Genomic DNA, 26,052 nt, shown 5'->3' with positions numbered 1-26,052 from the left:
TTACTGGCAGGTCCCAATTGATCGATTTGTTTATGGTTTTCTTTGGGCCAGGGTCAACAATGCCATCTCCACATAAAGAGTCAATCTCTGAAAGTCTCTCTTCCAAACCTGGAATGGAAACATACCTTGTGCTGTCAGGTAAGGTCATGATGCTCTGGCAGCTTTTTGTTGTTAGGTCAAAGGAGAGGTCTGTGTTCATACTCTTCTGCCCATGATCAGGTTAGACAGACTCCCAAAAGTTTCAGCAAAAGTTCTGCCTGAGGAAAACAGTGAACAAACACTTCAGTAAATGAGGTTTGGAAATGGGAAGATGGACCGTAAGGGAACACAGCTCTTGCTCTGTCATCAACAGTTCCTCAGAGAAGGGCAAAGGAATTAGTCTGGTCTCTGATAGATCTAGTACAGCCAAGATCTGAGGTCCTTCCTGAGTTTTTCTTGGTCTCTCAGACACTGAGTTTACCTCGAGCATTTATCCAGGCTGACTTTATATCACAGTATTAAACTGTGAACCAGAGTCTCCCTGCACAGGGGCAAAAAGCATTCTGCTCTTCAGACTTGGGTCTGGCTAAAGCTTTCCTGATTTCCAGATAAACCAATTCTTTTGAGGCTTCGACAATTAACTAAAAGCTTATATTTATATTAATAGGAATGACCTACGTATAATACTTTTCCAAGTACCTCTCCTGAGAGGACTATGTGCCTACCAGTCACAAGAGAGCTGGAGAAGGTCCAAACAATTGACACTTGTTACATTGGGGCTCCTAATCTTGAAGCAGGATTGTTAAATGCTAATGTTAAATGTTAAAGTAGGCAGTCAGCTGTCACCAGCCAGAGGCATACATTGTCTCTGATCAGGAGATGTGCTGCTGCGGTGCAACACAGCAGTGTCCCTTTGCACTAGGTCCTGATGTTCTGCCTTGCACCTTCTACATCCTTGTCTACTTCTTGCAGAATTCCCAGAAGAGGATGAAGAAAAACCAATGAAAAATCCTTTTACAGTTCCTCCAGATCTTGATGTTTTCTTAATAAGGGACAAGGAAAGAAAAAAGGCTAAGGCGGTACGTACACATGTTTTACACCAGTGTGTATAGAAGGGGCTCACTAGGGGAGGCAACCAACTAATACAAAATGAGACCAAAATTTACTGCATGAGAGAAACAACACCTGCCATATTCAGCTGAGATTCCCCCAGATCAGCTACAAGCCCACTGAGGTCCATGATGAAAGATTACCCTTACCAAGGGCAGATGTGAGCATTAAGCTTGCTGGTCACTAGTGCACTAGACCGGAGAGCTGCGTCTGTGGAACATCTCTTTCTTCCTTATTTCCACTGTGGATTTTCCCTAGGGCATGTGATCCAAGGGGGTGGGAAGTCACGGAGAGCTTATGGCGTCTCTGAGGTGCCTGAGCATTGACGTGGTTGCAGAAGCCACGCAGTAGTGTGGAAGCAAGAGGTCTTTGTTTCTAAATCACAAAGGGAAGGCTCCAAACAAGCTTAGGCAAGCCTCCTCACCTCACCGACTGATGACTGATAGTCTGGGTTTAGCTTGGGTTCAATATCACTATGTAAGTATGGGGAAGGGCCTAGCAGGAAGTGCACTAAGGATGTCTGCTGCGTGATGTCCTCAGCCTAACCCAGACCCACACTGAGGATGGAGCAATGAATTACAGACTTCAGACCAAAGCTTTAAAGAGGGTTTGAAGAGACACCCTCAATTCAAACTTGAGGGTTTACATGCCTGTGTGAAGGCTGGCTGAGGTGATAACTGAATGTGGGCTGTCTTGTACCCTTTGAATAGGGGAAGGACGAATCTCTGACAATTTCCATTCTGTCCCAGGAATAACCCAGGAAGGAAAAATGAGGACACTGAGTGGGTACCAGCTGTCACAGCTGGTGGCTGGATGCAGAACGCAAAGTCAACAAACTAAAGAGAACAAATGCTAAGAAAAGAAACAGTGTTTTGGTTGCACCAAGAGAGGGTATCACTGAGATCAGTCAGATAAACCAGGCAAACAGGCATCAGCAGGGTATCAATTGCTGCAAATTTCTAGACTGTGAATAACCACTGATGTCATTAAAAACCACAGAAGACAAAACACATTATCAAGCTGTCTGCATAACTGACTCCTCCTCACAGGAACGTGAAAAGATGAAGACCATGAAAATCCATGAGAAAATGACATACTCCACTAAAGTAAAAGCAAAGCAAAAAGGGTTCAGGAAAGCTTTGCAAAAGGAGGAGGAGGAAGAAAACAGAAAACAGGCAACAGATGAAGAAAGACTGAAAGCTCTTCAGGAGTGTCTTTCGTGGAAGATAGCCATTAAAAAAGGTAGGGAACAGTTACTGTCTTTGTAGCAGTGCTGCTCAGCTGGATAGCAGACTACATCAAAAGTCACACAGGGGATGGGACTAGCAGTTAGCTCTAGCTGACTTCGGTGAGCTCTTCTTGCAGACATGATAGTTATCTGCTGCATCTTGCCAGCCTCTGTGTGGCTAGGCTGTCTCCATCTCATGCATTTACATAAGCAGGAGGTATCACCACCACCACAGTATCCAGGGTTTCACCATCCCCTGTGGCCACAACAGTAGCTGGGAGTCCTGGGAAGCAGCACAGAAGTCAGCTGAGAGTTTGCTGGACTTTGTGTCATGGAGACATTTCCACTAAAATTCACATTTAGGTCAGCTTAGTAGACATGACCCTAAACTTCCTGCCTTTAACATGGGGAATAGCTTTGCCAACTGAGCCTAACTGATGTCAAAACGGTAATAAAATAATTGGTATTGCTGCCTTCAGTGCCAAGCACATTCATGCTCACAGCAGCCACCATATTCACTGTTCTTTGCATGACCATGTTTCCCCCCAATTTTGATGAACTTTTTGTCTTTGTTTCAGATTACCCATTAGAAAAGGAGACCTTCCGCGACTACATAAATGACAGAAGAGAAATATTTTTACTTGAGGTACTTGGCTTTCTTTAAGGATGTTGTTCTCTGTTCTTTTAATTATTCTTCCCTGTGTTGCTTTTTTCGCCCATAATGAGATCCATTGCATAGAGGTTACACTAGTAGGGCATACATGAGACCTCATGAACTGATTGTCCAAGCCCTGTGTTAGAGGCTCATAATCTATACATAGGCCAGCAATCCACAACTAAGAAGTGAACATAGGTCACTGACACCACCCAGTGGCAGCCATCCAACTATTTCCCCTTCATTTACAAGATGCGCAGATACACTGACCTTTTGGCTTCTGCTGCACCATGTGTAGTTTATAGCTGGGAGCCATTATGAAATCAAAATATGGGAGCCATGTGGGAATATCCCCATTATTCACCCCTATTGTTTTACTATAACACCATTGAATCAATCTTTATCAGCTAGGAGTTAATTCAGTGATGGGACTTCTTGATTCTGCCTTCAGTTTCACCACTTACATGTTATTTCTGAAACATCTCCTGGCCTCTGTGTACTTCATTTGCACTAAGACATATCTTGGTTTGAAATCCTTACCCTCTCTGCCAACAACTAGAAGGCAAAAAGGTAACCAAGAATAAAGCCAAAACAACACACCACTAATACCAACCAATTTGCCTTTTGGGTTCATTTCAGTATGCCATGGCAGTGAAGAGAGAGGAGATTCAAAGGATAGAGAACATAGCAAAGAAAGAGGAAAAAAAGCTGGAAAAGGCTGAACACCGCCTGGAGAAGGATGTTGCCATGTTTGACGAGTTCCTGAAGGAGAACCACAAAAATTCTGTTCAAGCCCTGAAAATGTAAAGGACGTTGAGGGAATCACACACATAGTCTTTTGCATAGGACAGAAGGTTTTTTGCTTGACCTCCCCAGAGGGTTTGGGCTAGCATCCAACCTCAAAGTCTGTGTGTCAGGGTTTTCCCAGAGTTACAGTCCCAGTAGCATTTTCTCCCCATACATTCAATGAAAGAGAGGAAGGAATCAATAGTAGGGGAATGCTCCTGTTGCAAAAATTTGGCTGCAGTGAAGAACATAACGTCCCCACCACTTCCGTTCTTCTCACAACACCCTTACAACAGGCAGATTCTTCTCCCCAACCCATCACAGCAGGAACAGTTCCCTAAGAGAGGCAAGTTGGGCACTTTGTCCCATTACAGGTATCATAAAAGTACAGCAGCAAGTGATGCTCAGCAGCAGCCAAATTAGGGACACCTTGACCTTGACCACAAACCCTTTACCAAGGCAAGTGGGGCCTTCAGCCAGGATTAAAGTGTCACTTGTGGTACATCTGTACCATTAAAAAAAAAAAAAAGATTTCTAGGATTCCTCCCCACCTTTGATCTGTTTTATATGCATCACAGCTCACTACCTGCTTATCGCTAAATTGTTTCATGGCTTACGTTGATGCATTCTAGTGCTGAAAAAGAATCTGCAGCAAAGACAAAGAAAATAACAGAGATCCAGATGATCAATTCCCAAATAAACAACCTCCAAAGGTAAGAGCAGCACGTTATTCTTGCTCAGCCTTTAACAGCCCCTACAGCACTATACCCTTACAATCCTTAGGGGGGAAAAAAGTTCAAAAAACATTACTATTTTAAAAGTCAAAAGATTTCAGTGATTTCTAGACAAAATGTTAGAGCTTTTGTTTTCCAGATGCTGATTTTGTTCTCTAAAACAATTTAACAGTTTAACAAGTTTAAAAGTATTTTAAAAAAGAACTAATCTAAAACCAAAATGAAATGCCTAGTCTCAGATTAAAAACAAAACTACAGCAAGGCATTTTAATAGTGTCTTTAAAAATGATAATTCCCATGACAAGTGGAGCTGGCAAGATTTGTATTCATTTTTCAAGTAAAAATTCTATTATTTGGCACCAAAGCTAAGAATGTGGCTTGGGGTTTGATTCACTGACTGAAAGACTGAGGTTTTTTAGAGGCAGCAGGAGCACTTGGTAATACATTAATTACTTATTTTGTTAAATGCTGCCATGCTCCCTGCTATGGGCAGCGTGCAGGGAGCAGGTATTTCTTTCCTGAGGTGACAGATACTTGGGGGAAAGTAAAAGAGCTGAACAAGTTATTACCTGCCAGCCAAGGCACAATACCTCATCACGTGCATCTTTTGAGCCCTTCTGAAGTAAAACACAGATGTTTAATGAAGGTAACTTGACTGCTTTATTGTAATGTCCCTTCTAGATGTTTGCTCACACTGAGCTCAGAGCCAGGTCAGGTCCTTTAACCTCACCGCTTCCGTCTTCCACACCAAAGGTGACACGGGCCATGTTAAACCCCTGGAGATATCTGCAGAGCATGGGTGCTCTCTGCTGGCTTCCCAAGGCACAGGGGCTGAAGTTTGGGTGGGACAAGACAGCAAAATGGAAGCATTTCTTTTCTTCTAAATGTACTTCTCTGCCTCTTCATCTCAATTGACACCATTAGAGTGTATTTTGACATTCATCAGTGTATTTTGACACTGGCAAAGCTGCAAATGGCAGCAAGTCACCACTCCTACTGGAGACACGTGGGCGAAGGAGATCTCTGTTCACTCCCTTCTAGCTGTACAGGCCTTGCAGAGTTGACAGATGTAAAAACTAAGCTGCAAGGCCTGCTGCTCAGATTTCAAGACTCTGCTGGAGATGTGGGTAAAATGCTGCTGCTTTGACATCAGGTAACTCTCTCTGGACATGTGCAATTAGATCTGAACTCGTCCGTCTGTTTTTCAGGCTGGCCAGATGCCAGTCACTCAGTCAAACTTTTCTCATATTTTTCCTATATCAGTAAGCCCAGTGCCACAGAATGGGTCTGGCCACAGAGATGTGACCAGAGGGATTTCACATCAGGAACGACAGAGAGCACATGCAGGGCAGGTTTGCATTTGTCTTTGTGTGTCCACAAGGACATGTGCCTTCTTGTCCCTTTTCTGAGTGGAGCTGACTGTCAAGAGTTCGAAAGAACCTGCTCAAACAGGGACTTTCCTTCTTGCTAACATGTTGCCCACTTCTCTCACTCCAGTGACATATCCAGATTTGAGAATACTCTGCAGGAGTACAAGATCTACAAGGACTTCCTCTATCAGCTATCTCCAAAAGAGTGGCAGGAGGAACGTGTGAAAAAGAACACAAAGCAGTTGAAAACAGCCTCCAAAGCTAACAAAGAAAGCGTCTCCTCTCCCACCGCTGCAGAGGAGGGTAAGTGCCATGGAAGAGCTGCCCACTGCTCACCAGGACAGCTCCATGCTCTAAGTCTACACCCCTTCTTGTGTCCAGGCCCAGACCTGACAGCTGGGATTAATGCTGCCTGTCCATACACTACAGGTTATACAGATGCGCCAAGTTCTCTGCTGTCTGCAGAAAGTTTGAATTTAAGCCTATTACGTGAGATCAGGCCACAGCTCAAAAGCCTTCTGAAGCCTCTCTCAACAAAAAAAATGTAAGTTCAAGACACCAAAAACAACAGAGTTAAGTAATACAGAGAACACTCAACTGGGAGTCAGGATAGAGAAAGCCTACTCCTCACCTTTGCTCTCAGCATGCATAGGTCTGGGTCTTATTGGAACGAATCAACATATCAGATGTTCCAAAGATGTGCAAGTCAGTATCTGTACACCTACCCCGAAAGAGCTCCATCCCCAAATCCTCTGCTAAGAGCCTGCCCAGGGTTTGGGCCCAAAGGTGACCCCGGGAGGAATCATAGACCTTGGGCGCTGTCCTGGAGCAAAGCTTCTCCGTGGCCAGTTTGTGGCTGGGTTACTGGTTCCCACTGTTGGTCACATTGATCTCATCAATGAGGTCCATATTGCACTGACCACCTGCTTTCAGTAAGAGGCTTCAGGCAGTAAGAGGCTTCCGTAAAGTGGGCAGGCCCAGACTGAGCAGTGGAGGGCAGGTGATAGTAAGAGACAAGCAAGGCCCACTTTTTTTTTTTTTTTCTTCCCAGGCAACTGTTTAATTTGCCTTCAAATGCAAAGCATGGGTTTGCAGTGATTGTATAGCCTCCTGAGACCAAAAAACACCTGGTTATCAGTAGAGTTTAAGCCAAGTCTCCACCTGCAGGGCCAGCTCCTCAGCCTCCCTTCAGAGCACTGCAGGTGCCAGGCCCTCCCAAGCAGGGCTGCTTTGTGCCACCCCTTGTGAAGCCACTGCAATTACTGGGCTGCTGCCACATGGCAGAAACAATGCATGCACAAGTGGGGCTGGCACTAAAATGATGCAAACTGAGGTTTTTCACCCCTCCCATGGCCCCAGGGCAATAGGTGCAAATGAAGGCAATGAGCAGACAGCTGCCAGTGCCAGAGAGGCTCCTCTTGCCTTGCTTTTGCAGCTCAGCCTCATCCCTGGGGCTGAGCAAGGAAGAAAGAGACTGCATTGCTGGCAAATGGCAGATGGCTGTGCAGAAGAAGCACTTAACAGCCTTCTCCAAGGGCAAGTAAAAGCTGCAGACTCCTGTGGTGGCCACAGCATGTTGTTCAGGAGCAGTAGCACACTCCACACAGAGCACAAAGCTTTCTCTACACTTATGCGCTGCTGAGTCTTGTTAACAAGTCTTTTGCCTCAGCCTTCTCATTACGCAAGAGCCCAGCTTCCCACCACATTTAAAGGCATTTGGATCAACACCCTCAGGTCAGGCTCACCTGTTGAGTCCTCACCCCGCTGGCCAGCAGAGCCTGGAGCAGCTCAAAAACCATCTTGCCTGAGGACAGACACAGTTTCTACAGTGCACCTTGGTGTGACCTCTAGCTCCTACTGACCCCCAAGTAGTCCACAGACAAATGGGGGGCAAACCTGCAAATGTTCAAAGGAGTATTCAGGAGCAAACAGCCAACACACAACGGAAAGGGAAGCTGCCAGCTACCTGCAGCTGAAACTAGGAGTTGTTTGCAGGTGTCAGTGTTGGCTAGTTGCCATGTTCATAGTATACTAACAAGGTCTCCTTTGAGCTGTCTTTTCTCTAAGGGCCTGATATACAAAATGCTTTTTCAGAAGTTCACTGGAGGAGCAAGACAGCGAAACCTGCTCAGACGAAGAAGATGAGGTCAGAAGTCTTTATACTGAAATATTTACACTTTGTCCTGTGTCATTTATTGATGTTATTAATTTCTCTCACCTTCTAACCATTCATTATGGGGTTGAGGTGTTATTGTGGCCACTAGTTATAAATGTATGTTTATATATTCATAAACATTCATGGTTTTAGCAACCTTCATTATAAGTATCTTCATATAACTTTCCTCCTCCGCTTTCCAAAAACCGACCATCACTTCAAAGCTTGCCAACCCACAACAAGATATGACATGTCACAACAGGAGGTTTTGAGATTAGCAAAGTTATCATTTTATGTCCAAAACTGAAATTTTCTCACTCAGATGTTTGCATCACTTTTTACTCCCCAAAATTCAACTTGGTGCAGCTACTGAGGTAGTGTCAAGCTAAACACCTGGCAGGAAGTAGGAGACATTTGTATGTGGACAGCCAGGTACCTCTCTACATGCAAGAGCACTTTGACAGCTGGGGCTGAATAAGCTCTTCACTCCCTTTATTTCAGTTCATGCCTGTTTTGTACCATCTATGCAAAAACGGAAATAAGAGCTTCCCCTATTTTATACCAGTTGAATGAAATAAAGGGAAAACTAACACCATCACCACCCCAAATCAGCCAGTGCTATAAGGCACACAGACTTCTTGTAAGTCTTGCCATTCTATCCAAGTAAGCCTTACCTCCCTCTTTTCTTGAGTTCATCACTTTGGCTGCAGATAACAAATCACATAAACCTTCTCCATAAAAAGGCAAGGCTTCAGAGACAGGCCTGGTCCTAGAGAAAAAAAAAAGAGACAGAAGGTTTCAGGAGTCAAAAATCAATGCTCAGAGTTGGGCGCAAAACACTCAGCTTTTTGTAGCCACAGCTCCTCCAGCCCACACTGCCCTAAGAAACCAGAGAGCCACTCCACTGAGCAGCAAAACTTCTTTAACCTAGGGCAGGGTCTACTTGGTAGTTTCCCTTAAGTAAACTTTTTTTTTTTTTTTTTTAAAGGGAACATAGTCATATTTGGGGATCATGCCTGGCTGTCCTGCTGGGGGGAGCCACAAATAACTCCTTAATAATGCTTAATGAATGCTTTCTTTCTGAATGGAAGAAAAGTCTTTCCAGTGCGAATTTTTTGGCACAGGTACAAGTTCTTGCCCTCACTCTTTTGTATGCTGTGCTGTTTGTAAAACAATGCCATAACACCTCCTGGCAGATGACACCAGCTGTAGACAACCCTCCACGTAGCACAATGGAAAAGAAGCTAGGAAAGGGCAAAAGCTCATCACGTGTTTTCCTCTTCAGGAGCCTGAGCTATATTTTACTGATCCCCAACAACTGCTGTCTATTTTCACGGAGATGGAGGAAGAGAACTTGTCCTTCATGCAGAATTCCCAGGAGATAGAGGAATGTTTGGATGAGCTCCAAAACACTTTCATCACCACACACCAAAGGACGTAAGTGTGATCCTGCGATTCTGTGAGTGATGGGAATGGGGTCCCTTGTGCCCCAGCTTTCAAACACAAGTGACCCCCCCATCTACTAGCGCCTTCCCACCGGGCTGCACAGTCCTCAAGGCACAGGCTGGGGAACTGATGCAATTAGCATTCTGTGGGGGTACACACACCAGGAAGTATCATGTAATTCTCATAAGGAAAGATCAAAGCAAGAAACAAGGAACCTGGAGCGATCCAGACCAGCATCTGTTTTGACTCAATGCAAACCCTTCCCAGAGGAAGCCAGCAGGGAACCCGAGTGTAATTGCAGCACAGTATTTCTATGGCAGGTAGGCACACCTATTCCCATTTGCCGTGCACCTTAACCCCTTGTGAATGTTTTTAAATGCAATCTACTTCCTGCATTGACTCATTAGAAATTCTCGAATGTTATTTAGCTATGGTACTCCTCCCTCCCCCACACCAACACAATAACTGTTATTCCAGAAAACCCAAAGCTCTCTGCTCTCAGAGCTACAGTGCAAGCTGTCCAGAAATGGCATGCAGTGTTACCTCCATCTGCCGGCAGCAGGAGGGATGGTCCTGAGCTGGAAAACAGAAGAGCAGCCAAGGGGTTCTGAGATGCCTTTTTCAAAATACCTCCCTTCTCTTCTGGCCTAGGGAGCAGGAGATAGGACAGCTGAAGCAGGATGTGGTCAACCTCAAATCCACCATCGCCAAAGAAGAAGAGAGGGCAGCAGATCTGAAGCACAGAGTTCAAGTCTTTTCTTCTGAAGAACACAATGCTGATGTCCAGGTACTCCTTGAGATCAAGGCAAAGTGGGAGAGCATGGCAATGAGCAGTTCCTCTCCACTGACCGTAATCATTGTGGGTAAAAAGTGACAGAGGGCTGGGATCAGCATTTTTCTCAGCAGTGGAGCTGCAGCAAGGGCAGGTTTGGGGCATTGCAGAGCCAGCAAACTGGGACGAACGTGCCCACACCACGCAGCTACCGTGAGGTGGGACGAGGACCCAGAGAGGCACCCAGGCTGCTGCAACCTGGCCCAGGCCACAGCAAAGCTGGGATGAGGAGGCCAACAAAAGAATGGCTCAATACAGCCATCCACCCCAGGCACTGCAAAGCAAATTGAGAAGCAAACAACTGAGTTTTGTTGAGGGAATTGAAATCTACTGATTTCCTTTTCTATTCTTTTGAAGGGATGTGGTGTTTCTACTGGACAGAAGCTCACTGGTGCATCTCATCTTATCTCCTCTTATCCCTAGGACAAAATGCTCACAAGCTTGAACAAAAAGGTGCAGGAGGTCTACAGCCAGTGCATTGGAGACAATGAGGCAAACCTGCCGACAGTGCAGATGCTAGCAGCGATAGAAAAACAGCTCAATGATTTACTGGACAACCTGGAGAGAGTGCCACCAGAAAAGATAGCACAGATTGAGAAAGCCAAAGAAAAGGAACGGAGGATAAGGTAAGACAAGACCCTCTGGAAACAGGGCCTCTATTTTTAAACACTGAGGATCAAAAGCAAAACCACTGAAAGAACTAAATTTGTCAAATCAACCCTGGAAACTGTAACAGTAATCTAACTGCCCAGGTGACCAATAGATCCCATTTTACTCCTGTATTGCTTCAAATTCACAGTACTCACAACTCTTCACTGGCAAGCAGCAGCCCACAGCTATGTTAGAAAAGACCTGGAAGGTGCCTGTGTCCTGAACTGAAAGGCAAAATCTGGAAAAAGAAAAGATAAAAAAGTCGTCTGAGCAAATTTGATGAGAACTGTAGTTTTAAGAAGACAATTTGCATTAACAATATTTAAAGTAATTGAATAGAAAATTAATCCTCTGTATAAGTACATAAGGGCATTTGGCAGCAACACCAGTTTCCAAATGTTTCTTCTACAGAACTCTAAATTTAATTTGTGCTTTTTAATTGAAATAGTAGCCAGTTAACACAATAAATGCAGGTTTTGAGATGTTGCTATTGCTTCAGTTACCCACCTGAAAGTTCCCCTTGCAAACAGCAAAGTAGTAACTGGAGAGCTGGCTGTATCTGGCTGTCCCCAGGTGAACCAGATTAATCAGAAGAGAAAATAGCTTGAGCATTTAAAGCCAGAACACAGACATTTTGCTCCTACTTAGTTTCTTTCTCAGCATTTTTCTTCACCTTTGTAGTAGAAAGGGTGCAATACTTCTTCCTGATGTGCTGTGAATGATTTTGCACTCTTAACTGACAAAAGAAACAAGACACACACATAGCGTGCTCTGGGAATGGAAGAGAGGAACCCAGGAAGGAATCTGACCAACCCCTGCCCCTGCCTCCACACCCCCCATGCCAAAAAACACCATTCAAAGATCATTTAAAATCCAACGTTGTCTGTACTCAACCTCCACGCTCCATTGCACTTACACTGTTAGACGACACGTATGTCAAAAGCGTACTCTCTGTAGCTGTGTACGTTTAAATCCTTTTTTCATTCCCTTCAAAAGGCTCAGAGAGGAAAAGCTAAAGCAACAGAAGAAGCTGCAGGAGGAGAGATTGCAACGGGCCCTGGAAAGAGCACAGGCAACCATAAAAATAAAGGTTAGTGCAATAATCCATAGGAACATCTTGTCTCCATAGCCCACCTCAGAGAAGCTGGGGGTACCATCAAGCATTCAAGGGAAGAGCTGTTACAAGGAGGCCTCCACAGCTGCGTGGGGATGACACCCACACTCAGGTGTAGGCCAGTTTACAGGATTCATATAAGTTAAACAACTGCTAGAAGGCAGCTGTGCTGAGTTATTCCAGTTGTGTGTCCTTCTACTGTCCTCCTATTCTTATGACTTGACCAAATGGTCCTCTCCATTTCTTGCCAATTTTCTCATTAAGTTCATTTCAACTTGATAACCTGGCAGTATTAAAAAAAAAAAAAAATGGGCAGGAAAATCAACAAAGGAGGAACGAGGCAGCAGCAGGACACCCTGCACCAGCAGCAAGCCCCTAGACCAGCTCAGCTGTATCACCAAGCCATACCTTTTGTTGCATGGTCCTCATCACAACAAACTGAGACTTCCCCCCTCAGAGGTACGTGCAGAACCGCAGGCCATGGCTCCTACTGCACACCAAGCGAGCACATTTCACAGGTCAAGGTGACCATGAGGGCAGCCCATCTCTGTCACATACCAAGCTGGTGAAAGGATGGGTGACCAAGAACAGGTACCATGAGTCCCGGCCCCTTTACTCAAAGTAGTTCTGCAGGCTCCCTCAGGTATTCCCTCAGATTCCAACCTTCCACCCTCTTGCAGTACAAAATGGTTTTAGTCAGAAAACAGCTGCAAAAACATCTTCTACAGTACTTTATAGAAGCTGAAGTACTAGTACATGGATCGTCTTCAGGTGCTTGATGCTTATACTTAACAGAAAAACCACGCTGAACAGACACACTCAAGCCTGCCTAGAAAGCAGCCAGCAAGGGGCCATGGCTCCAGGCAGCAGGAGAGCCCCACAGTGTGAAGCAGCTGTAGCAGGAGCTGCGGGGCTCAGAGATGCTGCTCAGCACAGCACTGATGTGCACGGCCTCTGCTTTCTCTGCAGACTGGCAGGAGGCTGATGTTCCGCTCCAGTCCACCCGCCAAGAAGGAAAAGAAGAAGCGCAGCCAAGAACAAATGGATAAGGAGAAGGAAGAACTACTCTATTATTTCACTTGACAGCACAGCCTTTGCTATACCATGTAGGGCTGATAATCATTCCAGAAAAAAAGGTTTTCCTAGATCTACAGTCTGTTAGAGTCTAAGCCATTTACTCAGCATATGAACTTCATAAAATTCCTTATCTTATACCACAACATCCCAGGGACAAGAGCTAGTGTCAGGTAAACGCTTTTTACCCCCTGATTTTTTTCCTTAAGAAAATAAAATTTTCTCTCATTTCATTGCAGGCAACAATGCTTTTCTCAGTCAGTTCTTGAAGCAGAAAGCTTTATTCCTACAAGCCTGGCTAGTGAGATTTATCACAGTAACGATTTTTTGTTATGGCAGAACTAAGTCAGGAACTTACCAGACATTTATTATTAAAATCAGAGATCCGGTGAATAACTATAAACATGAAGGCTATCCCTTAATCCAAAGGATGGGTTTTGTTACACATCAGTAACTCCAGAAAAGGAAAAAACAAGCTATATAGAAACCAAGCTGTTGACCATTAGCTTTATGTCAGATGCATCCATACAAAGAACACCATCCAGTGACAAACTGACCATAAGAAAAAAAGCTTTATTAACCCTTTTGCACCAGCAGTTCTTCAGGTATCCATTGCCAGCAATGGACTTCAAGCCAAGTGATCCAATTTTCGGCCCCCAGAGGTTAGCGCTTTACATTCATTTACAAAGCTGAATGAGGTACATTTTCAGAAGTATAAAGATTCAGTTGCAAGTCCCATAAAAAGATGGAGTGTTCCTTGGCCATTTTGTTAGATTAAGAACTGGTATGGTCCTTGAAAACAGATTAACACAGGCAATGGGAGCTTGAGGAGTTTCAGCTTCCAGAGAGAGCACGGTGACCACTAGGAAAAGCACCAGTAGTCCCTTCAGCATGATTCCTCCTCAACCCTTCTACCTCTCAGGAGTGGATTCCATGCTGTGGTCACAGCCATCAAGTATATCCCCTACCAATTAGCTTGGTTTCGAAACCCCACCTGAGAGGGTTATGAGATTCCCTGGACATATGCTGTAAACTCAGGATGAGAGGAACAAAGAGACTTCAGTGCTCAGATAGTTAAGCAAAAGATAGAAAAAATAAAAACTGGTTCAACCAGAAGATAAAATACTGCCTACAAACCAGGACCTGAAGTTAAACGTAACCTGTATACACTCCCCCCCACCCCCTCCCATCAACCAAAAAAAGTATTTTTCTGGACACATACATAGTTCAAAAGGCACAGGAAGTAAAAGCATTTCTGAATGACCTCGTGTGAATTCAACATCAGTAAAACTGTAAAATAAATAAATATGTGCAAGATTAGAAAGATCACAACGTTCTTCTGCATGACATATCTTATTTCATAAAAAATATACACATACGTGCATACACACACCTCATTGAGAATAAAAAACAGTACATACACCCTTTTATCAAATTCCTATACATAATTTTATAGGCATTCAGTACATAAGAAACATTTAAATTGCCACCTTAAATGTAACCAAATGGTGTTTTTTTTCCCCCTATACAACCGTAAACTTACTTAGGTGTCTGCAATCCAATCCAGATAAGTACAGTACATACAACCTCTCCCCCCACCCCCCAGCAGAAACTGCAGCTTTCAGCGGGACAAATCTCACTAGGTAACAATTCTTTTCCCCTCCCAACATATTCTAACAACTGCATATTCTGTAAACCAGATGGAAGCTCCACGTGCATGTGATACTCTGTGATATCAATAAAGAAAAAGTGTTAACAGTGTTCCATAAAAAAAAAAAAGGGTAGTGGCCAGTTTACAGCTAACTTGGCAGCAGTTCATAGATGAGATATAATCAAGGTGCTTAAAATTTACGTGACGGTCAACATCTCTCCCAAAAAAGGGAACACAAAGATAAAACTAACCTCTCTCAGACACTGTTGGAGTCTTAGCTAATCACTTACAGTGAGTACAGTTCTATTGCAGTTCTTTTTTTCAAGTTTTGCTGGAAGAATTCAGCAGATAATTTGGGATGCAGGAGCAAGGAAAGGGAGAAACTCAACATGAGCTACAAACTGATTCACAGCTAAGTTAACATTTAGAATCTAGCTTGCTAAAACAAAGACTTTAGAGCATTTCATTTTCATGGTGTAGGACATTAACTTTGTTACATGTGACATTTTATTCCAGTTTTCTGCCAAAACACGGGGGCCAAAACAATCTGTGTGTGTGCACGCGTAAAATACTTGCCAATTTTAGCTTTTAATTCCTCAATGCCACTGGTTCCAGCAGGAGACCAATGGAAGGGAAGTCTGAACTGTCATAGGCAGGTTTATAAATTTGTACTTGTTAGCTGTAGAATACTTGCTTTCCTGTGAAAACAGTAAATATTACCTCAGTTTGAAGTTTAATACAGTACTTCTCCCTGAAACAACACTGTACAGCAGCCTGCCTCAGTCTCTGTGACCATTAGGCAGACAGGTTATACTACACAGGCACATCAAGTAGGATTTACATTTTTTTAAAGAAAATCTTTCAGGTGTAACTGTCTTTAGCAAATTGCAAAGAGTGCAACCACAATCCAGTACTCCTAGTTTTCATATTTTCCTTGGAAAAAGACCCACACAGTTATCTCAGTTTGTCAAGACATGATTGCCCAATTTGTTTTCAAGTAATAGTTCTTAATAATGGTCACTCCAGATCCTGTAAGTTTATTGTGCTTCCAGTGAACTGAGAGTTATCAGAACCTGCATCATCTTCAGTGGAATTGTGTGGCTCCTGTTAAAGCAAACAGATAGCATGAAGAGTTCAGTGGTGCTCTAGATGCTCTTAATGTTTATCACTAAGACTACCTTGACATTTAACCAAGATCAGAGAAATGCTTTTAACTGTTTAGAGGAAACCTAAAGCTCTCCTACTTCGGGGACCCACTCAGACAACGCCACTCCAGTTTTTCTTTGGAAAATTTCACACGAATATTACTAAGGGAGATAAAATTTAAAATCACTGACTATTTGCTTTTCCTCTGTTAACTCTCTACCACAGCCAATGATCCTAGTACTCCTGCACTTCTACATTTATCATCGTAAGGTGCTTCTCCCAAATACAAAAAAATATTTTCTATCCAAGACACACACACTTGGTAAGAATACTGCATGGCAGAGTTTAACAAAACCATAGCTCCACATGGTCAAGTAGAAAATCGGGTGCTAATCACTCATTGCTGCTTGGTTCTCAGCTGCTCATATTCAATGACAAGCAGCTTACCGGAACAGCAGATAACAAAATATTCACGCTAGCAGCAAGACACTGCGCCATATGAAGCTTTCTGCATTCAAACAACTAAATTTCCACTGACACTCAGTAGTTAACAAGCAATGAAACCAACGATTGCAGAACTGAGCAGACTTTAATCCAAGAGCCATTCCCATATAGACACCTCTGACATCTAGGATCAAGATTTTATTGCCCACTTCCCACCCTTCACGTAGCCTGTTACAGATCAGAATATCAATTCTGATCCCCTTTCTTGACCTACTTAATATCTGCAGAATGGGATCAGGAAAACAAGAATGGGGCACTTCAATAATAAATTAGTAATGCCTAGTTATTCATTGCTCAGTAGCAGAGGAAGAAAAACAAGTGGCTATGATGCGTCACAGGTTGGTAACACACAGAAGATCAATCTTGCTGTATAGTTCTGAACTCCTAATGGAAAACGGGGTATTTCCATTAGGCAGAACATCAGGGTTCACGTAAGCTATATTCACTTTCAAGCAAGCCAATAAAACCCAACAGCTTTGACATGCTGTACCTGAAGTATGTGAACAGGTAAATCCACTGTAAGCTGAGAATGTGATGAGGAGGACTGCGAGCTCAGTTGAAAGGGTAAATCTCCCTCTCCTGAGGGATCATCCTGTGAAGGCAGAAACATGATGCAATTGTAAGACTCTGAAGCATCTTGGCACAATACAGCAAATTTCACTCAACCTTAGAGTCTTAAAAGATCTGATAAAGCAACTGCTCTGTACTAGTATAAAGCCTAAACCCACCAAGATATGTATAAAGCTAACTACCACTTAAATCCAAACCTAGAAAGACAGAAAGGAAGAACTCTGCCCACAGCTTCCTCCATACTGAATATCCTTGTTAGGAATAAAGTGGAACTTACCTTCTCTCTGGATAATACAAAGATATGCACCAGACCAAAAATGTACTGCCCAACATGCTCCACTAACTAGCTCACATGGATTATTAGGCATTTTTAGAAAAAAAGCCAAACTTTATTTCAACAGTTTAGAGGAATACCAGTTTTAGATGAAACTTCATTTTGCAGGAAACTCTTCATGTCAGTTTTATTTACCTTGTATATGTGACAAAGATGGAGCAATGCAAGAATTTTGGTGGAAGGTAGGGACAGGAGTGGAGGTGGGTTGTCAAAGGGAAAGACTTTCTTTTACAAAGAGGAAAAAGTCCAGCTTAAGAAGTTAAATAGGATGCTCCCTACAATCTGGCCCATATGGTCCAGACTGGACTGAATGTTAGCACTAAACCAAATAAAAATATCTTATCCACTTGTGCAATGCATCGGAGTTCTGGCCCCAGCTGTTGCATGACTGAACCAGCTGTTCTCAGGCACTTCTAGACCTCTCTACAGCCGCATTTCATACAAACTTCCAGGAGAGTATTTCTCCAGGGGCAGTCGTACCTGAGTTCAGTCAGATTCGTCTATAAACGTGCTAGTTCAAGTAACAGAGACGAGCATGTTTGTCCTCCTCAACTCTTACCTGAAGAAGCTGAATTTGCACATACTGTGCTCCAGTGGCAGGGTCCCTTATTGTCAGCCCCCCATTTGGCAGAACAATGTTGCCACTCAGTCGACTGCCAGTATTGGATGACGAAAAGTTAGTAGGGCTTACTTTACCACCCTTGCTTTTCCTCTGACCAGAGCCAGATGCCCCTGAAAAAGACGGTTTAATATTTAGATAGTCAGAAGCAATTTGCCAAAGTTTCTTGCTAGCATTTTTCAATTTTATGCAGTTAATTTACACTGCACCACTAATTAGCACTACATAGCAAATGCCTGGAACAGTGCAATATAATTAAGCACCATCTGATAGCTAAAAGGCCAGACAGCAATCAGCTGATGAACTCCAACTGCTGACTGAGCAGTTATCTTTCTACATGAACGCCATTAAAACCACATCACAAATTGCTAAGCCTAGGGCTCTCCCCTCTGGTAGAACTGAAATACCAGCACATTTGTGGAGTTACAGAGAGGAACTAGGAACTAGAACTGCATTTTCTATTTTGAATTTTGCAACTCATTTCCTGAGAAGTCATGTACACAATTTTTCCAAATTGAAAAAAGCATAGTGAAGCAATGAAGCTCGCATACTTCCAGATAAAAAAAACTGAAGTACTGTTAGAATAGGCTACAGAAGTACACCTATCACCACCTTAAGAATTATTTTCAGCTTAAAACAAGATGAACCAGCTTCTTTTATTACAGGCTGAAAACCACAAACGTAATCAAAATAAACATAAGGATACAAAGAACAACCAGATGACAGGATTATTTTTTAATCTATAGTAAATAAAAGGCTTTGGTAACTTCCTTTTAAAAATAAATTTCTCTCTACAATTTTTATTTAGCCTAATTAGAAATACAATCACATAGTAGCATTAAGGCAGTAACAGCTGGTGAAAAGTTGACCACTGGGAGTCTTGAGTAAGAAAGGAAATAGGCATTTTCTGAGGCCATTTCATAAACAGGTACAGATTAAGTGCAATCATCTGTTTAAACCGATGTACAGAAGGTATGTTTGATGATACATGCACGTTTGAGGATACAAACACACTTAGAACTAACTTCATAAAGCAGCTATCTTTTTGCATGATGATTCACTGAACCAGACAACACATGCCGCTATAGCTTTTACAGATACAGAAACATGACAGTGACCAATTCAGAACTAGTCTCTTAACTTACCTTAAAACTTACCACCTTTACTTTCAGAGGTAGAAGAGGCAGCAAGGAAGAACTAAACTATATATAAATGTATAAAAGACCACGCCAGCCTCAAGGGTAGGCATAATTCAAATACCCAAGTCTGTGCAAGCCTAGAGAGTCATGGAACACATTTGATCTGACAAAGTAACAGTGTATGATCACATCACACAGCTTTGAGTCAAACTACTGTTTAAGATAAAGAGGACACGTCTGAAATTACGACCTAAATTTCACCCTGCTCTCTACAAGACTAAAATCTAACAGAGAGGTTTGAGTATTTCTGGATAACTGAAGAAATCAATTCCTTAACACTACCTACACAGTGTTACTAAGTGAAAAACAGAAGCTAAAGAAATCCAGCTGATCTTTTCATTGTCTGTACAGAAGAAATGAGAACCCACAAGGTTAGACCAAAAGCAACCTTAGCTTTTTGTTTGTTTGTTTTAATAAGAAAAATCAACAGCAGATGAAGAGATGGAAGGATCATACCTTTTTAACAATCACAGAACATAGGGTGCAAAATTCTTTGTAAACTTACTGTGAATTTGATATTCCACAGAACGTGATTTTATTATTAACAAATGGTACACCATAGGCACAATTATTTTAACTACCGATAAATGGATGGGTTAGTTAAGAACGTACTCTGATAGCTGCTCCCATTTCACTGCCAAAACCCCTAAATACTTGTGTTTAACAACTTTAACAAAATGAGCATCTTCTCACCTATGCTGCTCCCATTCCCTTTCTGTTTTCTTTTCTTGGCTAGCTGAATAGCTCTGTAGTCTGTTCTCGCAGACCCACTGCTCTCCTGAGGGGAGAAATAAAAAAAAAACGCAAAGGGTGCAAAGTGTTTTGAATGCAAGAACTAACCAAGACAATGAGAACAGACTGAGTTCCCAGTCATGGTTATCTTTTATATTGCAACCACTGAATTCTAGTTTCCCATGCTGTTCAGGTTAGGGTTTCAATAACTTACCTGCATGTACTTAATATCTGGAGTTCAACACAAAAAGAAGTTAGCTCTGTATTTATAAGCTTTAATACGGTAAACATCACAATAGAAAGAATACTTCATGCTGTAAGTAAACAGGCTTCCAATAACATAATAAAGCAGAAGGGAATGACTATTTGAAACAGCTATGGGAATGAAGACTGAGATGAATATGTTTCAGTTACTCTCCTAACTTAAATCTTTCCCTGCAACTAATGTACATGTAATGTACATGAGATCATCTTGTATGTACATGATCATCTTGTATGTACATGTACTTGTAATGTACATGAGAATATCTTGTTCTTGGGTTTTCTTGTACATCCCATTTCATCCTCAGATGGATGGATATCTTTAAAATCCCTTATTTTGAGAGGTTTTCCCTTCACTCTCCCCACCAGAATTCCAACTGTTCTTAAGAGAACTTACCACCATGCTGATTTCGACAACACACAATTCAACATAACATTCTACATCCTTCATCCAAAAAAAGCCAAAACACATCACCTGCAAACTCTAAGAAAAGAGTCTGCCTATGAGGTGTAAGTAGCAATGGATATCCCCAAATTCGGGGTGTCTCACTCATCTAAGGGTAAATGAATATAGCTACCGCATACCAAAAATGAGCTGCCAGTGACTGCGCTAAGATCCATTTCTTTCTGAGCACTGTAGCTTCCTGGAGGGTTGGAGAAAACAAATTGAGTCACTACTTTGCTGCCCTCTTGCTGACCAACAACGTCCGAGCTGGGAAGCAAATTCCGTTCAATTTTAGTTGGCGTAAGTAACTCAGGCACGTTGGTACCACCAAGGCTACTAGAAGGAGTCAAAGTGGCTGTGTCAATTGTTAAATTATTGCTGGACGTCAAACTGTGCACATCTTGACTGGAATTCCTCACCGACAGAGACGCTAGCGAACCCAAGGCTTCTGCGTTGACAGTCTGTACATCATCCAAATTTAAAGTGCTTTGCTGTAGAACTGTTGTGCTGGTTCCCAGCAAGAGAGAACTGTCCAGGCTCTGCGGCATATCACTGCTGGCCACCAGTATCAACGGATCAACTGCCTGACTTAAAGAACTGTTACTGACAGGCAGGTTTCCTCCAAGAGTTGAGCCTACCGAAGCAACATCTATCGTGACTATTCCAGAGTTCACTAACGCCATATCTGTTGCAATTCCAGAATTGTTACTTGACACATTGGAGAACAGGGACACGAGGTCTATGTTGCTGAGATCACTTTGTCCCGGACTGGTAAGTTCGCTGCTAGGTGTGAGGGAGCTGGTTGCTTCAAGCTGAGTTAGGAGATCTGCAACAGAATACAGTTTAAACATCTTTAATTGCTAGGACAAAACAAGGGAGAAAATGCTATGACTTATCAGGAGAAGGAGCTATTAGGATACAAAAACATGGATAAGAAAATGCACCAACAGACCATACTATCATCTGCTCTTGGGGAACACAGTGAAGATAAAACAGCAACAGTATACTAAATGCAACTAATCTTTCTGGGCAGGGTTTGGGCCCCTTTTCATCAGACAATGGGGACGAAAGAATATGAAAGATCAAAGGAGGAAGCTTTTAGAAACTTTTAGGTGTTCGACTACACCTTGCCACAGTTTGAAACAAATACATTACCTGGACTGAAGTTGTGCTGTTTGACCATGTGTGTCTTCATACTGTGTTTGGAAGTGAACAATTTATTACAGCTTGATACAGGGCAACGCGTCTTTAACGAGTCCACATCCTGAAGATGTTTTTTGGAGTGAATATACAGACTACTACGCGCTGAGAATTTTGCACAACAGCCTGCAAAAAAGATACAGAAGGCTTTATAGATTCATCTAGCTTCAATTTGATATTTCTTTTTAGTGTCTTAACAAAACAAATCAAAAGAGCTCTGCAGACTCTATTTGTTGCTTTGCAGTGTCTGGACATATGTTTAGAGGAAATCAGAAGACAGCCACATATACACTTTCTTGTTTTACATTGAGGATATCTCAGCGGGTAGAATAGTTCAGCAACCTCGTTTCCAACAACACGAAATGCTAAATCATTCAGTGTAAAGTACATCCCTTCCTCATTACGGCATCTTAAGAGAAAACTCTTCATGCTGGCTGCTGGAAAAAAACATTAAAAGGAGAAACAATCACAAAATGGAGCTGTTTTACTTTATGAAGAAGAATATTCAAAATCAGACCCAAGACATTTACATTCCTGGAATCTTACTGAAGTGATGGATGCAGTGCTAAGAAACTCTGAGCGTCAGTTAGGTTCCCACGTGACCACAAACCACAAAAGAAAACCACTCACACAGCCATTCCAGCAGCAGAGCCTATCACAGAGCAACCACTGAACAGCCAAGATCACGTCACAGCAACAAAATGGGGCCTTGGAAGTGTTGGATGGTACCACTTTTCACTGCTTTTGATGAACCAAGTCATAAATCTGAGCTGCAGAAACTGAGCATCAAAAGTAGGATTTTCCAGAGTAAAGCAGTTTTGTTTAGCATAAAGAAAAAAAAAAACTATAGCAAGAAACGCTGTTTTCTTGGCAATCCATAAATTTAAAAGTGATCACTTAAATTCAGTTACATCTTCTGTTTTACCTCTTCAAACTCAGTTAAAAGGCTGACTCTAAATTTCTCTGATCCTGTAACTAGCTTGTGTCTGGGGAAAAGCACACTACCTTTGGGCTATATATACACCAATTATCAGTTAATGCAAAAGTTAACTATACCTTCTACTGGACACTCAAATGGTTTTGTACCAAGGTGGGTTATGCTGTGGCCTTTCAAGTGTTCTGCTCTTGTGAAGGACTTCCCACAGCCTTCTACCGGGCACATAAATCTCCTGTCATCTTCATGTTTCCTACGAAGGAAGGAAACCACCAATGGCAAGATTAAACCCGCTGTTTAACTACTGCAATAATAACGAAAAAAAACACAACAGCAAGTGACTTAGAAGAGCATAACCAGAAAAGGCTACCTTTTATGTCTCAGCAGCTTGGACATACTGGTGAAAGACCAGCCACAGCCTTCAAAGTCGCAAATAAAAGGCCTTTCACCTTAAGCAAAGAAAGGTTACATTAATAATCTAATACCAAATTACACACTACTATCAAGGAATCTCAAAAGCTGCTTAAATTGAATAAGATTAAGACAAGAAGACTTGACCATCCCCTCAAGTAAATAATTTCTGAGTAGCGATGTCCCCTTCCCTCTCCTAAAGTCCTCTCCTAAAGTCTGAATGTTGTTTAACACAAGGACTTTGCCTTTTCTCACACGCACCTGGGAGCACAGATCATTATCAACCCATCTTATGCTTATCAAAAACCATGGTCCTTCCTGGTTTTGTGCTCTTTATGTTCAGCAGTCACGGTCCACCCTACCTTTCCTTGTTTGTTTTCTAAAACCAGACCTTCCCCAGTGTTCTCCTAATTTTCTCCCAAACACTCTTTGCAAATAACCCACAGCTATCTTGAAGGTGCTTCAATAACCAGTGATGATATTGTTCAAAACAGAAACATAACTGAAAGGATGTTTTCCTGTTTTCATGACCTGTGACTATATGTTGATTACAGCACAATGAAGTACTTAGTTTCCACCACTTCTATTAACCTTCACTTAATAAAGTGACACTTCTTGAAACGCACCATAAAGCCATGAAACCACAAAAACAGAGGACAGCAGCAAGTACACAAAATTGTCTTTTAAATATTAAAATGCTAGATTTCAGCTCAGCAGTAGTCCTTCCAAGTCAGGAGTGCTTGCTTGAGCTGAAATTCATCTTTGCGTTGTTCCAAATCTTAGCACAGACATTTTACGTGTTCTGAGAGTCTTTTTTAGCATCTTATTTTGAACAAGATTAGAATTTACACAATGATCTGAACGTCTACAAACTTGGAAATAGAACTAGGATAATTTTTATGAACAAGCTCACATGCCAAAAGCCTTATCTCTCGCATGTCGATCGTTATTTCAGATTTGGCAAGTACGTCTAGTGAACTCCTAGAATCCCAAGAATCAAACATTTTCACTGCCTTTAAGTAACTCTTGTCTTTGTTCCTGTCTTCAAGACGATCAGCCTTTCCAGCAAACTGAAATTCACTGCTCACACATTATCTTCTATGTACTTCCCCAAGGTGCAAGTTGCCCCTGTGAATACCTGTGTGACTCCTCATGTGGATTTTCAGTCGGCAGGCTTTGTCATACTGCTTGTTACAGCCAGGGAATGAACAGGAAAATTGTTCTTGCTCTCTAAAGTGGGCTCGGTTATGGGAGAATAACGCACTCACTGTGATGAATGTTCTTTCACAGCCTGAGGAAAGAAGGGAAACAGCACATCAGCTTGATACGCAAGTGGTTCAGGAAAGGTGTGTTGTTTTGTTTTGTTTTAGTCAGGGACCTTCATCGTCTTCCTGGATAGTACATCCAGACACACAGGAAAAAAAACCACAATCATAGTTTATGTTATTTGCATAGGTTATAGCTACTTAGACAAGGTGAGTGATCAGAACATGTAGAGCCCGGCCTAGGGCACATAGCCAAAGACCTGTGCTTCGACCTCAGGCTACCAAAGCCTTAAGGAAGGTGCCAAACTCCCAGATAACCGAGGCGGTGGGGAACAGGAGCCTGCTGGAGACCCAGAGGGCGATCCGAGGGCGAAGGCGAGGCGGCAGGGAAGAAAACCGAGCGGGGGCTGCGAAACAGCCAGCGGGCAAGGACGGGAGACCCCATCCCCATCAGGTGCCAGCCCCACCGGGCGAAGGAGGGCACGAAAACCCGGGGGACGATCGCGGCGCTGCCTTACCGGGGAAATCGCAGCGGTAGGGCCGCTCGGGCTCCAGGTGGCTGCGGCGGCGGTGGGCGGCGAGGCGGGCGGCGCTGGGGAAGCGCTGCCCGCACGCCTCGCACTTGTGCGCCGCCTCCTGTTCGTGGGCGCGGCTGTGGGCCCGCAAGTTGTACACGGTGGTGAAGCGCTTGGAGCAGCCGGGAGCGGAGCAGGCGAAGGGCCGCAGCTTGTCGTGCGAGTGCAGGTGGCGCCGCAGCTTGTAGGCGGTGGCGAACGACCAAGCGCAGCCCGGCACCGGGCAGCCGAAAGGCCGGGCCGCCGTCACCGCCGTCCCCCGGCCGTCCTCCTCCTCCCCTCCGCCGCCGCCACCGTGCGCAGTCAGGCGGTGCAGCCGCAGCTGCTGCTTGCGGGGAAAGGCCTGGCCGCAGCGAGGCTCCGGGCACGGGAAAGCCGGCGGGGAGCGCGGCCGGGGCCCGCCCGGGGGCTCGGAGGACGAGGAGGAGGAGGTTGACGAGGCGGCCGCAGGAGGAGGAGGAGGAGGAGGCAGCGCGGAGCCCGCGGCCTGCTGCTCGGCGCCGGGCCCCAGCGTCAGGACGCCGTTCTCGATGCGCACCACCAGGCTCTGGTTGTTGATGGTGATGGTGCCCGAGAAGGAGCCCTCCTCCTCCTCCGGCACCTCGCGGGGCGCCGGGGACGGAGGCTGCGGCGGCGGCGGAGGAGGAGGTGGTGGAGGAGGAGGAGGAGGCGGCGGCGGCGGCGGCGAAGAACCGGGGGCCTCGCCCTCCTCCTCCTCCTGCTGGTCTCGCCCCGCTTCCCCGCTGGCCTCGGCGGCGCCGCGCACCACGTTGAAGACGAGCAGCAGCCCGTCGCTGTCGGGCGGCGGCGGCGGCCCCGCCGGCGGCGCGCAGGGGCCGGGCAGCGGGCTGGAGCCGGGCTCCGGCTTCTCCTCCAGCAGCAGCACCGGGAAGCTGACGTAGAGGCCGGGCGAGGAGGAGGATGGCGAGGAGGCAGCGGCGGGCGGCGGTTGCCAGGCGGGCGGCGGTTGCCAGGCGGGCGGCGGGGCGGCGGGCGGCGCGGCGGGGCCGCCATGTTGGGCGCCGGGCCGGGCCCGGGCCGCCTCCGCGGCGGGCAGCCCCTGCGTTTCCAT

General features: G+C 44.2%; 2 protein-coding genes across 3 annotated transcripts; one reads left to right on the top strand and one right to left on the bottom strand.

Moving 5' to 3' along the window:
• The first annotated feature begins 2,135 nt into the window (after positions 1-2,135).
• On the top strand, positions 2,136-13,177 carry CFAP100 (cilia and flagella associated protein 100). Of its 2 annotated transcripts, XM_050712719.1 has the most exons (12): positions 2,136-2,331; positions 2,896-2,963; positions 3,612-3,775; positions 4,391-4,471; positions 5,990-6,165; positions 6,292-6,406; positions 7,957-8,008; positions 9,303-9,454; positions 10,115-10,250; positions 10,719-10,921; positions 11,943-12,036; positions 13,030-13,177. In XM_050712719.1, exons 1-12 carry the CDS (start codon positions 2,151-2,153, stop codon positions 13,141-13,143), a joined length of 1,536 nt encoding a protein of 511 aa, XP_050568676.1. In that variant the 5' UTR covers positions 2,136-2,150; the 3' UTR covers positions 13,144-13,177. The 2 variants fall into 2 exon arrangements, with proteins under 2 accessions (XP_050568676.1, XP_050568675.1); XM_050712718.1 differs by having other exon boundaries at positions 5,990-6,406.
• A 12-nt stretch (positions 13,178-13,189) lies between these two features.
• Positions 13,190-26,052, bottom strand: ZXDC (ZXD family zinc finger C). The gene is made up of 10 exons (XM_035546584.2): positions 24,924-26,052; positions 24,279-24,431; positions 23,100-23,178; positions 22,852-22,982; positions 21,751-21,921; positions 20,736-21,421; positions 19,851-19,935; positions 17,899-18,071; positions 16,926-17,027; positions 13,190-15,889 (listed from the first exon to the last, which is right to left on the bottom strand). Exons 1-10 carry the CDS (start codon positions 26,050-26,052, stop codon positions 15,803-15,805), a joined length of 2,796 nt encoding a protein of 931 aa, XP_035402477.1. The 3' UTR covers positions 13,190-15,802.

The sequence above is a fragment of the Cygnus atratus genome, chromosome 10, assembly GCF_013377495.2.
Source record: "Cygnus atratus isolate AKBS03 ecotype Queensland, Australia chromosome 10, CAtr_DNAZoo_HiC_assembly, whole genome shotgun sequence".
NCBI lineage: Eukaryota > Metazoa > Chordata > Aves > Anseriformes > Anatidae > Cygnus > Cygnus atratus.
This window is presented reverse-complemented; position numbering and strand designations above follow the sequence as displayed.

Bases quoted from the DNA above. Each gene is read 5' to 3' on its own strand.
- CFAP100 (XM_050712718.1), top strand. From the start codon at position 2,151: ATGAAGACCATGAAAATCCATGAGAAAATGACATACTCCACTAAAGTA. The intron at 2,332-2,895 runs GTAGGGAACAGT...TCTTTGTTTCAG, and splicing joins GAAGATAGCCATTAAAAAAG to ATTACCCATTAGAAAAGGAG. The intron at 10,251-10,718 runs GTACTCCTTGAG...TCTTATCCCTAG, and splicing joins AACACAATGCTGATGTCCAG to GACAAAATGCTCACAAGCTT.
- ZXDC (XM_035546584.2), bottom strand. From the start codon at position 26,052: ATGGAAACGCAGGGGCTGCCCGCCGCGGAGGCGGCCCGGGCCCGGCCC. The intron at 22,983-23,099 runs GTAGCCTTTTCT...CTTCCTTCGTAG, and splicing joins AAGCTGCTGAGACATAAAAG to GAAACATGAAGATGACAGGA. The intron at 21,422-21,750 runs GTAATGTATTTG...ATTCTGTTGCAG, and splicing joins ACAGCACAACTTCAGTCCAG to ATCTCCTAACTCAGCTTGAA.